At 69.5% G+C, this 13,032-nt stretch overlaps 1 protein-coding gene across 1 annotated transcript; it reads left to right on the top strand.

Moving 5' to 3' along the window:
* The first annotated feature begins 1,723 nt into the window (after window positions 1-1,723).
* LOC139033409 (collagen alpha-1(I) chain-like) lies at window positions 1,724-11,121 on the top strand. Its single transcript, XM_070462429.1, has 10 exons — window positions 1,724-1,809; window positions 3,238-4,256; window positions 6,687-6,833; window positions 6,940-7,117; window positions 8,056-8,297; window positions 8,810-8,957; window positions 9,163-10,056; window positions 10,353-10,543; window positions 10,617-10,678; window positions 10,921-11,121. The coding sequence occupies exons 1-10, from the start codon at window positions 1,724-1,726 to the stop codon at window positions 11,119-11,121; spliced, it is 3,168 nt and encodes a 1,055-aa protein (XP_070318530.1).
* The last annotated feature ends 1,911 nt before the right edge of the window (window positions 11,122-13,032 follow it).

Below are 13,032 nucleotides of genomic sequence, written 5' to 3'. Positions count from 1 at the left end.
GACGAGGCCCCCGGCATGGCCTGAAGAGAGGAAGGGCTGAGCTCGGCCCCAGAGGACCAGCACCCCGCCTGGTGACCCTGTCCGGCTGGACGTGGACGTTGACAGGCGCCGCCTGGCCCACCCTGACCTCTGAGGCTCCTCAGGGCAGCAGGGGGCCAGGGCGGGGGCCCCAGATCCGAGGAGGGGATGGTCTCAGGGCCTCACAGCTCCTCAGGGTGGGGACCAGGCGTGCCTCCTTTGCCCTCCCCTCCGCAGGGATTTGTGAGGACACTGTGCCCCCTCTGGGGTCCTGGGCATGAGGCCAGCGGCCCATCTGCACGGACACCTGGATTCCTCGGCTGTGTGAGGACAACCCGAGGGCTGGCTCAGGATGGGCGCCGGGCAAAGAGCACCTGCATGGCTGATGGTCCAGGGGTGATGGACTCGGGGAGGCGCACCCAGGGGAGAGTGCAGAGCAGGAGCAGGGCAGCTGGTGGGCAGGCGGCTGGGCAGGCCCGCTGGGCGCCTCCAGGCAGCGAGGGGGTGGGGACAGGATGGGCGGGCGGGGGCGAGGTCAGCTGGCCGGTGGATAGAGGAGGAGCTGGCCTTCGATCCCCGATCCCGGGGGCGGGGGCAGCCCCCAGGCTCTGGGCGGGGGCGTGACATGATCCGATTAAGATGCCGCTCTCTGACTGTGGTGGGGAGGGGTGAGGAGACGGGGCCCTGCGGTCAGTGGGTCAGTCGAGGGGCCTGAGGCCCATGCCCGCTCGGGGCCGGGAGGGTGTGCGCAGGGCCCATGCTGGCAGCTGACGGTGGCGCTGGGAGGGGGCTGGGACAGAGGAGGGGTCCCGAGCGGAGGGCGCTGACGGCTCAATCCCGCCCGTCACCGCTCAATGGCCCCTTGTCCCCGGCCATTGAGCACGGCGTTCGGGCCCCCTGGCGACGCCCGGCCACGGCCATCTCCAGGGAGGCAGGAATGCGGCGGGCGGGGCCCAGGCTGGGGGTGGGGGCGCCCGTTCTCACGCCCGGGGCCACTCAGGCTGACTCAATTGGAATTTAAATGCTGGCCATTGTTGTCCCCAGAATGGCCAGGAGTCAGCGCTACCCTGGGGCCTGGACCGGCCTGCGCTGGAGCAGCAGCCAGCCCAGCAGGCCAGCCCCCGGCTCTCCTGAAGGGCTGCTCCTTGCCCGCTCCTCCAGGCAGCCCTCCTGGACTCCTCTAGCCCTCTCTACCTGCCCTCCAGCTCTAGTTCTGTCTGTGCTGGGGGTGGGGGGAGTGGGGTCCCCTCCAGGGTTGGGCCCTGACGGAGGCATCTACTCTCCCTGGGGAGACTCGCCCATGGACTGCTTACTCCCTGACTGGCCGAGCCTGGCCTCTTCCTGGGCCCTGTTTCGGGAGCATCAGGCTCAGGGCAGTGGGTGGAGGTGTGCAGGGTCATGCCCTCAGTTGGAGCAGCTTTCTGAGCACAAGCCCCCTTCCGGCCGGCATCCTGATGACAGTCACGGGTGCCCCAAGCTCTGGGTTTGCAGGGTGGGCCATCCAGGGTTAGGGCTGTGTGGGGGACAGCACATGGGAGCCCCCAGATCATGAATCTCAGACCCGCCGGCAGCATCACTCCTCCAGGCTAAGGTTGTCTCCTGGTTCAAACTGGGAAGGACCCTGGGAAGGTACACAGTCAAGGCTGGCATCTGGATTGTGGAGGCACATACCAGACCACAAGCTGGTCTGCCACTCCCATCACCCATGCCCGGGGCCGCGAACCCCGTGCCACCGCCGGACACCCCGGTCTGCAGCCTGAGCCGGCCCCCAGCCCTTGTGGAGCCCTCTGGGTGAGACGCACCAAGGCCCCCGACACAGTTGGGTGGCCCCGTGTCCCCTGGCTCTCCCGCCATCCGGCTGGTCCCCAGCCCAGCTCCCTCCCAGGGCGGAGGACGCTCCGGCTGGCCCCCCAGCCCCTTCCCACCACCTCTTCCTCTGCGGAGACTTCATTCATTTATTTATTTGCTGAACCTCTGACGTCCCTGAAAGAGGCCTTTGTCTGCTCAGACAATCAATGGCACAAATGGAAATGAAGTTGTGTTTGAGGAAAGTCTAGAGTGTGTTGTGGGGGGGAGTGGTCCAGGCCGGGGGGCCCCTGGGGGTGGAGCACGCGGCCAGCGCGGAGGCTGCCAGGGGGACCCCGGGCGTGCGCACCCCAGGCCTGACCGCAAGTGCTCTGAGAGCTGCACAGGCCCACACAGAGGGGACACGGAGCAGGGAGGGCAGTAAAGACCGAAGTCCTAGCGCCCACGCCCGCGGCCGCCCTGCCTGCACCTTCTCAGCGGCCGAGCTGGGGTGCGGATTGGGGACACTGAGCACATGGCCCTCGGCCTGGGCCCTGACCGCCCAACGCAGGACCCTGGGAAACTGCGGGGACCCTGAGGCTGGGGGCTGGACAGAGGGTGGTTTAACTGTAAGGACTTTTTCACTGGGGGGAGACAGGAAAGTTATGCGGGGCGGAGGGGCTTCCAGGCCAGGGAGGAGGTGAACGAGGGTCCCAGTGGGAGGGCAGGAGGCTTGGATAGGGTGGTGGCTCTGAGGCTGAGAAGCTTCTGGAACGTCTCGAAAGCAGAGCCCAGTGGATGTGCTGTGGGCATCAGGGAGCAGGTGAGGGGTTGGCTTGAGGCTGCCGGAGTCCTCCCTGCTGACCCCACGCCCCCTCTGCCCTGAACCGCCCAACGGAACCGAGTTCCTGGGTCAGGACCCACCGCACACCTGCTCACACTCAAGACTGACAGTGCGTGAGGGCCTTGGAGGCCACCAGGCAAAGCTGGGACCCCGAGAGCCTCTTTGCAGAGGGCTTCCTGAGGGCAGTGTCTGTGGCCGGATGGAGAAGCCTGGCTGACAGGCTGGGGCGGGAGGCCTGCATTCTCTCGCGCTGGGCCTGGGCCCTGGGCCCAGCGCGGGTGGGGAGGGGTGGGAGGGGCGCCCTGCCCTGCCCGCCCCGGGCGGCCGGCAATGCTGAGCCAGCACCGGCCACCTCCTCCCGGCACGGAGCCCGCAGTGCCTGGCCCAGACACAGACACGGCCCGTCCACGCTCGGGAGCGGCCGGAGTCAGGAGGCGTCAGGGTCAGCGGCCGGCCCAGCGGAGCGCAAGGGCAGCAGTGCCGGCCGGGGCTGTCGGCCCAGGGTCCACTCGTCCATGAGGCTGTGTCCGCCCGGCTGAGGCTGACTGGACTCCAGCCTTGACCTCAGCTTCTGTGACCGTGTCCTCCAGAGCTGGAACGGTCAAGGGAAGGGCCCCAGGGCCCCAGCTGGACCTACCCCCTGGGGCGGCCATCTCCCGGTGGGGGGTGCTGACCACCCTCAGGTGCCATGGGGAGGCCCGAGCCCCCAGTTGGGCCCCAGAGATCAGCTCCCTCTGGAGACACCCCCGATGCTGGGGTCGATCGGACCATAGAGGACCCGCGTGTCCAAGGTCACACCCTCAGGGGGCATTTGACCTCAATGTGTATGTCACGGCCGCAGCCAGGAAGCCCATCTCAGACCCCAGGGGCCGCCACGGGGGAAAGGTAGAGGCTGCCCGCTGGGTGGCCTGCAGAAGGTCCTGGGCAGCCCCGTCCGGCTGTGACCACCACCCTCCGGAGCCCACAGAGCTCCGCTCGCCCCCTTGCACTTGGCCCACAAGGCACCTTCGTCAACCAGGATCCAGTGGTTTTGATGTGCTCGGGCTGGTGTCCGAGGCCAAGGTCCCAGTGAGCCGGGCTTCTTGGGAACGCTGGAGCTCTGGGCCACAGGTGGAACCACATATTCCCTCTTCCAGGCTCTTTCTGGGACCCAGGTCTCCCCCGAGCCTGCAGAGTGACGGATCACAGCCCCCGGGACCTACAGCTCGGGACTCAGGGCCATGGGGCTGCCCCGGGTGGGTTGGGGGCGGGGCAGCTAAGCCCAGGGGAGACCTGGGGTCAAGCTGGAAGCCAGTGTCCCGAAAGCCCCTGGCGGGGGTCTGCCCGGAGCTGGAGGGGACGTTTGGGGGCGGAGAGCAGGACGAGAGAGCCCTAGGGCGGAGGGCAGGGCTGGGCCGTCCACTTGTCGGCTGTGGGGTGGGGGGCAGGGAGGACCCCCACACGCTGCCCAAATGCCCAGGAAGGCAGTGGGACCCGGCAGTCAGCAGCAAGGCTGAGGACGCAGGGCGAGCCGAGAGCATTCCCAAGGACAGGCCCAGCCCCGTGGGCTGCCTGGACCGGACAGCCCGCTCCGAGGACAGGGACCAGCTGAAGGCCAGGGAGCCTGGGGGTGCTCCAGGGAGACGAGCCTCTTGGCCCCCTCCCCATGCCTGCCTCACTCTGTTCTGGGGGCCCAACACCCATCCCCCTCACTCATGGGGCTCAGAACCCATGCCCCGTGCCTGGGACCCCGATGCGGGGCTGCCTCTCCTGGGAGCCCCTGTCACGGGCAGTGACGGCTGGGGGGCAGGCCCCGAGCCGTGTGCTCGGAAGGGGCTTCCCAGGCAAGCCCCAGCCGGGCGGGGGTCTCAGAGGCAGGGACGCGCGTGGCCAGCGCAGGGGCAGTGAGTGCAGGGCCCAGGTGGGGACCGCAGCTGGGCACGGGCCTGGCAGGCAGCGGGCAAGCTGGCCCGTCGTGGTCACCCCCTGGGACAGTCTGGCCCGAGTGCTGGCGGGAGGCGGCGTGAGAGTGGTAAGCCCACACCAGGCACCCCGCTGCCCCTGGCCCCCCTCCTGACCCAGATCTCACAGCATCTGAGCAGGCAGGGGGCGGGGATCCGAGGTCACCCCTCCGCTTGGTGCTGAGCGTGTGGCCCCTCACGCAAACAGGGGACAAGGCCTGCCAGGCCCTCCCCTCCCGTGGCCTCTCCCACCCTCCCCCCAACCCTGGAAGTGGTTGCAGGCCCCCCAGGGCTGGCCCCCGCCCGGATCTGGGACAGATCGCCCTGGGAGGGGCTGGGGACCAGGGTGCCGTCTCTGGGGACGGCCAGCCTGGCCGCGGACAGGGGTGCCGGGCTCGGGTTTCCGCTTGGCCGCTTCCCAGGCGCCGACACCTGGCCTGGGTGCGACGGGCCCTTTCTGCCGTGGGTACAGATAGCGCCTGCCGCGCTCACCGGCTGTCCAAGGGACAAGGGCTGGCATTGGGCTCCTGCTGGGCCGGGGGGTGGACACAGTGGGCCAGGGCCCCCGGGGGGGGGCAGGGAGATGGGAAGCCTGCTGCCTTGCATCAGCTCCGCTCCAGGGTGCGACTGGCTAGGGCCCACAAATGGCCCCGAAATCCAGTGCCCCAAGCGGGCTGCGGGGAGGGGGCTTCCCGGAGGGGCAGGGGGTAGGGGTCCAATGACGCCCCCTCCTCTCCAAAACATGAACTACCCCCACAGCTGACCGGCCCCAGACCCAGGCCCAACAGCGCAGCCGAAGAGAGGAGGCAGGGAGGCCCTGGCCAGTCCGACTCAGGCAGCCCTGCAAGCAGGGGGCCTTTAGTGGCTGCGTCACCTCCACGGCCTCAGTTTCCCGCTCTGGGAGATGGGCTGGCCACTCCGTGAGCCCCCGCCATCGCTGGGTCTTAGCAGCTGTGTGTGAGTGCCCGTGCCGTGACAGCTGGGAGCTGGGTCACCGCACGGCCCCCAGACTCCTCTATGCAGACTCTCAGCCCCCTCCACAGCCGCACACTAGGATTCACCATGCCCGTCGATGCACTCTGGACCCTGCCTGCCGGTCCACACACTCACACATGTGCACCCCGTGTGCCCGCACGCCTGTGCGCACAGAAGGAGCAGGCTGGGGCCCACAGGGGACTGACGGGTCAGGCTCCGGGCCCCGGGGTTGCCCCAAGTGGTGCGGTCAGCAGGGTCACAGTGCCGGCCCGCCAGGAAGCCAAGGCCTCCCACCCAACCACACACCCCACCTGCCAGTGTTCTCGGGGCCCCTGTGGGCTGAGATGGGGCCGCTGCCCACCAAGACCCAGCGCACCCCTTCAGCTTCTGGGCCCTGCCGCCTCGGTCCGCAGCTGGCCGGGGCAGGAGTGAGAGTTCGGGCCGCCCCGTGAGCCGGGCCTGGGGCCCCAGAGAGACCACGAGGCCCCGCGCTGACAGCCCCCGTCTGGTGGGCTGGGGGCGGGAGGAGAGCTCCCGCCCGCAGCCCTAGACTTCAGGGTCCCTGCAGAGACGGGCAGCCTCTCCAAGGCCACACAGCAGACCCGGGTGGGAGGCAAAGAGTGGTGACGCCCCAGCCCCTCCCCCCAGCCCTCCCTCTGGCCCACTGGGGGCATTCAGTCTGGCCCGGGGCCCTCCCGTCCCCCCAACCTCATGCTGAACCGGGCCCCCCGTCCCCACGGCCCTGCCTGGGCCGCAGCTCCCGAGGGACCCAAAGCCCCGGGGGCTGGGGGGGTAGAGGAGGCTTGCACAACCTGCAGAGACCCCAGGGGCCACCCTGCCTAAGCGAAGCGGGGCCCCGTGGGTGGGTCTAGAGAGTTTCTCGCAGAGTCTCTGGGTCCTGCCGCCGTGCCGCCGTGCCGCCCCCCTCCTCCTCCGCGAGCCCCCTGGGTTGAGAGCCTGGACTGTCAGGGCACGGGCCCCTTTGGCCCCGAGCTCCAGGCCCCAGGCCTCAGGCCGCTCTTCGTGTGCAAAGCTGAGGTGGTGGTGCCCCGGCGTCCAAGCCCCATGAGCCTGCAGACCCTAGCCAGGTGCCAGAACCGGCAGCTCTGACATCTTCGTCCCAGGCCCAGGTGTGGGGGACGACCTGGACAGACCACCGGTCCCAGCACCACTCCCGGGGGGGCCCTCCCCGGCCCTCCGACCCCAGCCCCTGCCCTGCACTCAGGGCGTCCTGACTTCTGAGTGGGGGATGCGGGGACCCCCCTCCGCAGGTGAGCACATTCAGGGAGTCCGGGCCTCTCCCCGGGAATGGTCCCAAGTCGCCCCACCCAAGCCAGCCCCGCCCCCACCCCGCCCCCGCGCCCCCCTGGCGCGCAGCCCAGCGGCCACGGAGCTCATTAGCACAGCGGCAGCCCTGCCGAGCTCGCTTTAATTGGGGCCGGCAGGACGTGAGAACCCGGGGACCCCGTGCCCGGGCTGGGGGGGAGGGGGCGCCCGCCCGAGCCGCCCGCAGCCGCGGCCCCGGATTAGCGCGGCTCAATGGCCCCAGCCAGCGGTAATTAAAGCTGCCCGCCCGCCCGCGCCCGCGCGGCAGAGCGCAGTGTGCGCCCCGCTCCCGGGGCGGGGCCTGCCCCAGCGTCAGCCCAGGGGGTCTCGGCCGACAGGCCGTCACGGGGTGGCGGGGTCTGGCTTCTGAGCGCGGTGTGAACCGGCCGGCCGCTCCAGCGCCCTCCGGGAACCCCTGCAGGCTTGCCGCTGCCTCGGGCCTCCCAGCAGCTGCCCCAGAGCCCAGCGAGGTGGCTGGACACCGCAGCCTGAGACTCAGCCCCGGCTGAGCCCGCGCCGGTCCCTGTGTGTGCTGGGTGGGTCCCAGGGGGCTGGGGGCTGCAGGACACCATGACCTTGGTTTCTCTTGACTTCCCCTGGGGTTCCCTGCTGCCCAAGGTCCACACCTCGGGGTCCTGGGGCCTAGAGGAGGTTCAGGCTGGGATGGAGGGCCCACCCTGGTCCAAAGAGGGGTGTAGGTGACAGTGCCGGGGTGTACCCCAGAAGAGCGGTTCCAGAGGGTTCCTGGGGGACCCTGCTCTGGGCTGGCCCCGGGGGGCAGGTGGTGAGGCTGAGTGACAGTCTGGGGGAGGTAGGCACACAGCGGGCAAAGGAGGGGGTGCAGCTGATGCGCGAGGCCTGGGCGCCTGGCTGCTGACGTCTGCTGTCCGTGGGAAGAGGAGGGCCCGGGGGTCCTCGATGCAGACTGGCCCACGGTGGAGTGGCTCCCTCGGCCGGTCACCCCCACGCCAACCCTGTCATTACTCGATCGGGTTTCTCGCTGCAAACCCCAGGCTCCATGTGGTTTCTCCAGAGTCACAGGATCTGGCCAGGCCTGTCCTCGTCCTGGCCAGGGGGGGTGGGGGCCCCTGGAGGGGGTGTCTCTCCTGCCTTCTGCCTTGCCCAGAGGCGAAGGGGTCAGGGCTGGTCCACACCTCCCTTGGCCAGCAAAGGCAATGTTCGTGGACTCAGCGTCATCCCTCTGGGGGCCAGTAACCAGGGAGACTCCGTCTTAGGCCTCCCACAGCTCAGGGTGCCCCTTAAAGCCCCACGGGCCCCATGCCAGGACCGAAGCTGGTCCCAAGCCATCTGGGGCCCAGGCACGCGGTGGGGACCCGGGGAGACGCAGGAGCAGAGCTTTGGGCCCAAGGAGCTGGTGGCCGGGTGCCCCAAGAGTCAGCCCTCCCACAGTGGGTCAGGGAGCCACTCACAGTGGCCCCCTGCCTGTGCTCAGACCCCAGCAGCTGCAGCACCCACCTACCCATCCGGCAGGCCTGCCGAGCCTCGGGCTCCCCCACCCTGGCCCCCATGGGTGCTGGGCAGTCACGGGAACGGGGGCTGTCAATGTTTTACCAGCAGACTTGAGTGGCTGTCCTGACTCGGGGTGGTAGCGAGAGTGGGGCCCACGGCCGCCTGGGTCTGGTTTGGCCACATTTTTCTCTTGGGAGACAGGCCTGTTGCTTCCTCTGCGAACATGTTTACCCTTCCCAGGGCGGGGGTGCTGGCCTCAGCACATGAGCCTGTGTGTGCGTGCGTGTGCATGCATGTGCGTGCGTGTGCAGGTGTAGCACATGGGGCGCTGGGCTCGGGTTCCAGGGGGCAGGTGGGGCTTTGAGCCAGCCCCCAGCCCCTGATTAGTAGCTGAGAGAGGCGGCCCAGTTCAGGCCGCACTGGGAGTGTCAGGACCGTGCCCCCGTCCCAGGAGGCCTGCCCCCTCGTCGACAGCTGCCCCAGCCAGGCAGGGAGCTGGGGGAGGGTGAGGAGGAGACCCTGGGTGAGGGAGGCTGGGGCCAGGGCCCCCCACGGTGTGACCCCGCCCCGCACCTCAGTGTCCCTCTCTGCGAAGTAGGGTAACAGCATGCCTCCCCGTGATGTATGCTGAGTCAGGTGTCTCGGGGGCCTGGCGCTCAGCCCCTGTGTCCTCCCCGTTCCTCTGCACCCCGCCACCTGCTGTCTTCTTTGGCCCCCCCCCCAAGAGTCACCCACCCAGGGCCCAGGAGCTGTTTCCAGGGAGAAGGCGCAGTCCCCCTGAGAGGGGTGCTCATCTCCCTCCAGTGTGATCTGGAGGCCGGGAGCGCGGCCAGGGGAACCCCGTGTGGCCAGCAGGGAGAAGGCCACGCGGGGCCTGGGAGGAGCGCAAGGCGGGAGGGAGGTGTGGGCCCTCCAGCAGGAGTTCCAGGAGCTGCGCCGGGGTTGCGGGACCCTTGGCCAGGCCGCCCGGCCCTTCGGCCACTCAGAAGCTTTGCTTTGGCCGGAAGGGGTCCGGGGCTCTCCGCGTCGATCCTCAGAAGCCAAGCAGGAGGGTGGGCTCTGCGGGGTGGGCACCCAGGGCCACCTTCTGCCCGGGGCCCCTCGGCTCCCAAGCAGGCCTGAAGGCCTGATGAGGCCGGACCCCAGGCGGGAGGTGTGGGGAAAGGCAGACGGCGGGGTCCGGCGGGGGAGGGGTCCTCCACGCCCCTCCCCCGGCCCCCCGCCCCTCCCCCACTCCCCTCCCCCGCCCCCCGCCCCCCCCCCCCCCCCCGGCCCTCCCCGGCCCTGGTCCGGCCTGCGCGGGGGCGGGTCGGCGGAAGGGGCGCCCTGGGCGCCGCTCAAAGGGCCGCTAATGTTCGCTAATCCGGGCCTTTCAGGCGGCCGCGGCCCCGGCTGTTGGCCCAACAACAGGCGTCTGAAAGGGGGGCGCGGAGGCCGCTGCCCTGGCCGCCCCGCCCCCGACCCCGGCGGCCCCGGGACCCCGGACCGCAGGATGGGCCGCAGGTGCGCCCGCGCCCCCGGGGGAGAAGCGCCATCCCGGGGAGGCCGAGGCGGGCCTGGCCCGTCCGCCCCCTCCGGCGGCGCGGCGGTTCCCAGGCCCCAGGCCGGGCGCGGGGGCCTCCCGTCGCAGACGGGCCGGGCCCCTCCGGAGCGTGACCCCGGCTTTCAGCGCCGCCCCTGGCCCGGCCCCAGCGCCTCGTTAGGGATTTAATTAAGGAGCCGCCGGGGATTTGCATAATCTCCGAGCCGGGCTGGGAAGCCCCGGGTTTGGCGGGGGCGGGGGCGGGGAGGAGCCGGCCGAGCTCCTCTGCGGGCTGGGGTCTCCCAGTCCGACGGGCGCACAGAAGGGGCCTGGACCTGGCGAGGGGACAGGTCAAGGCAGGAGGACCCTGTTGTATTGGAGCCGCCCTGGAATTCCCCATCTCAGCCAGAGGGTCCCTCCTCCTCCCCAGCTGATCAGAGAGCTGTGGACTCAGCTGGGCCTGGGCCCCCAGGCCAGGCCTGCGGAGGGAGGGCGCCCCAGGAGGGGCCGGGCACCCCCCGCCCTGCCCCCAGGCAAACAGCGAGTGCAAACATTCCAGCCCCTGCCGGGCCCTGGGGAGCAACAGGGCCCGCGCCTTCCCACAGGTCCTTGGCGCCCGCCCCCGCGGCTGGTGGCTGCCTGGTTCTGGGGTTCTGGCCGTCGGTGGGGGAGGGGTCAGAGGAGAGTGGTGGCAGACGCTGGGCATGCCCTCCTGGTCACAGTGCCTGTCTTGCAGAGAGGGCAGGGACCGGCCCAACACCCCCTTTATGGCTGGAGCGTGTGCTCACCACTGAGGTGGTAGGGGTAGGAGCGGCCCCAGACAGGTCCTTGGACCCTGGCCCTGAGCGCAGAGGTTAGAGAGAAGCCTGCCTGCCCAGCCGGCCTGCGCTTAGGCCCTCGGGGTCAGCAAGGCCAGCCCTGCAGGGCTGTGTTCCCAGAGCCTCTGTCTCTCCAGGCAGTCCCGATCCGGGAGACTGAGGCTCTGGCAAGGGGTCAAGGAGGGTGATACGGCCTGACCCCGCTGCCCGCTGTCATGGCAGGCGGGACAGGAGCGCCATAGTGTGGCCGCGGGAGGGTGGCCAGGCCTCAACCACGGCACCAGCAGCTCCCCTCCCAGCGCCTGGCACCTGACTGCCCTGTGGGCATTCCCACAGCCTTCAAAGGGCACTGTGGGGCCTGCACGGGCAGGGCCTTTCATCTCGTGGGTGGCCAGCTGGGGGCTGGCTGATGCCGGGGGTTAGAGCCACCTCCCAGGCCCTTTCCCTGGCACCCTCCTGGCACTTGGCCCGGCCTGGGGTCTGCCCTCAGCTGATGCCCAAAGCTCCGCTCCTCTGCACACCGGGGTGCCGAATCCAATCTCGGAGACAAGAGTTCTGGGTAAAGTAGAACAGGACAGCTTTATGCCTTTGCCAGGTGAAGGGGGCCACAGCAGACCAACGCCCCGAAAACCATGTGTCCCAGCAGGGGGGAGGTGCTGAGCAGTTTTACAGGGGTTGTGCAGAGGGGACGTGGTCAGCGGGTGGACACTCTTCTGGTGGTCAGTGGCGGGGCGCGTAGGCGTCAGCATCGTCGACCCTGACGTCTAGTTCCTGGGGTCTGCATGCCTGTGGGCAGCTCACCGCGGTTAAGTGTGAACTCCACCTGGAGGGGGTTCCGTGTCTGCGAAACAGCTCGCAGATGCCGTTGCGTGGACCTGCTGTCACCTCACGTCTGCTCTTGCCTGTTCGCTTCTCCCTGGTCTCACAGCAGCTCCCTCGCTAATGAACTGCTCGGACCTGCCCACTGGACCTCAGGAAAGGGACCTAGAGGCTGAGTGAAGGCTGGCTCCTGTTATCGGAGGCCCGGGAGCCCCGCAGGCCCTGGCTCCCAGGGTCTCTGCGTCAAGAGCCCGAAGTGCCTGTGAGGCTGGAGCGCCTGGAGCCCTGTGCCTCGATCCCCGCTGCTCTTGAGCCCTCGGGCCGGTTCCTGCTCCTCACCCACGGCCCCACGGCCCTCCCCGAGCCCTCACTGGCGCGCCCTTCTGCCCTCACCGGGGGTCTTTTTCGCACGCTGTGGTCTGTCCTCACTGGGTGGCTGGCCCCACCCTGGCCTGTCTCATTCTTGGGACCCCGCTCTAAGTTGCAGGGCAGGTGTGATGAGTGGTCGATGCCCCAGGGGGGTGCCATCTGCAAAGGGCTGTGTTGACCCCTGGGGAGCCCGTTTCTGCAGCTGGGAACCACCCCCCACCCCCACCCTGCTTCCAGATCCCCAGAGAGGACCGGTGACCCCTGGGTGAGCCGGGCACACAGGTGCTCACTCGGACACTGGGCTTCCCCGTGCTGGCCTAGGCCTGGACCCCAGGGGCTGCACTGTGAGGACCCCGCCCAGGCCCACTGTGGGGCGTGCCTTCGAGTGACCTCCCCTCTGTCGCCTCCCAGAAGGACAGCAAGGGGCAGGACTCGGGGGGGGGGGCTGTGGTCAGTCTGAGCCTTGGTGCCCCATTTCAGCCTGGGCAGTTCCAGGGGGCATCCTCTGGGCTGGGTGTGAGACTGGGAGCAGGGGGCAGTGTGAACCAAGCCTGGCAGGTGGGCTTGGGGACCCTGGTTGTCCCTGGAGCTTTGCCAGGGCCCCCGGACACTAGGAGCTGCCTGGGTACAAGTTGGGGCCCCGGCAGGGCACCTCCTTCCAGCGTTTGGTGCCCCTGAGAACCTACACTCACCTGAGGGGGGCTGGGGTCAGGAGGGTGCCGGCTGCCAGGACTAGAGGGGCCGGGGGCTGGACGGGACCTGGTAGGGGACAGCCCTGGGCCAGTCTGACAGGCACACTGGAGCAAGGGGGGTGCCAGTTCACAAGGAAGCCTGCCGGGCCCTGTGTCCAGCCAAGGTGCCTGGAAGGCCCAGAGTAGCCTTCGCCCTGCCCCAGAGACAAGCCAGGTGCTGTCCTGCAGGGGACACGGACAGATGGGCAGGCAGCTGTCACCCGGCAGCGTGCGGGCAACGCGGGGCTCCAGCTGCGATGCCCGCTGTGGCTTTATGGGGCTCGGAGTGATGAGGGGGGCGCTCTGGAGGAACTGGGCAGCCCAGGACCCCTCTTGGGGAGCCCCTGCAGGGTCAAGCACCTGGGGCGGCAGGGCCAGAGACCACGAAGGGCCACCCTGGAGGGGTGACTCGTGG

This window comes from Odocoileus virginianus, unplaced genomic scaffold (genome assembly GCF_023699985.2).
Source record: "Odocoileus virginianus isolate 20LAN1187 ecotype Illinois unplaced genomic scaffold, Ovbor_1.2 Unplaced_Scaffold_5, whole genome shotgun sequence".
Lineage (NCBI taxonomy): Eukaryota > Metazoa > Chordata > Mammalia > Artiodactyla > Cervidae > Odocoileus > Odocoileus virginianus.
Note: the sequence above shows the minus strand (reverse complement) of the source record. Positions and strands in the feature narration are given on the sequence as shown.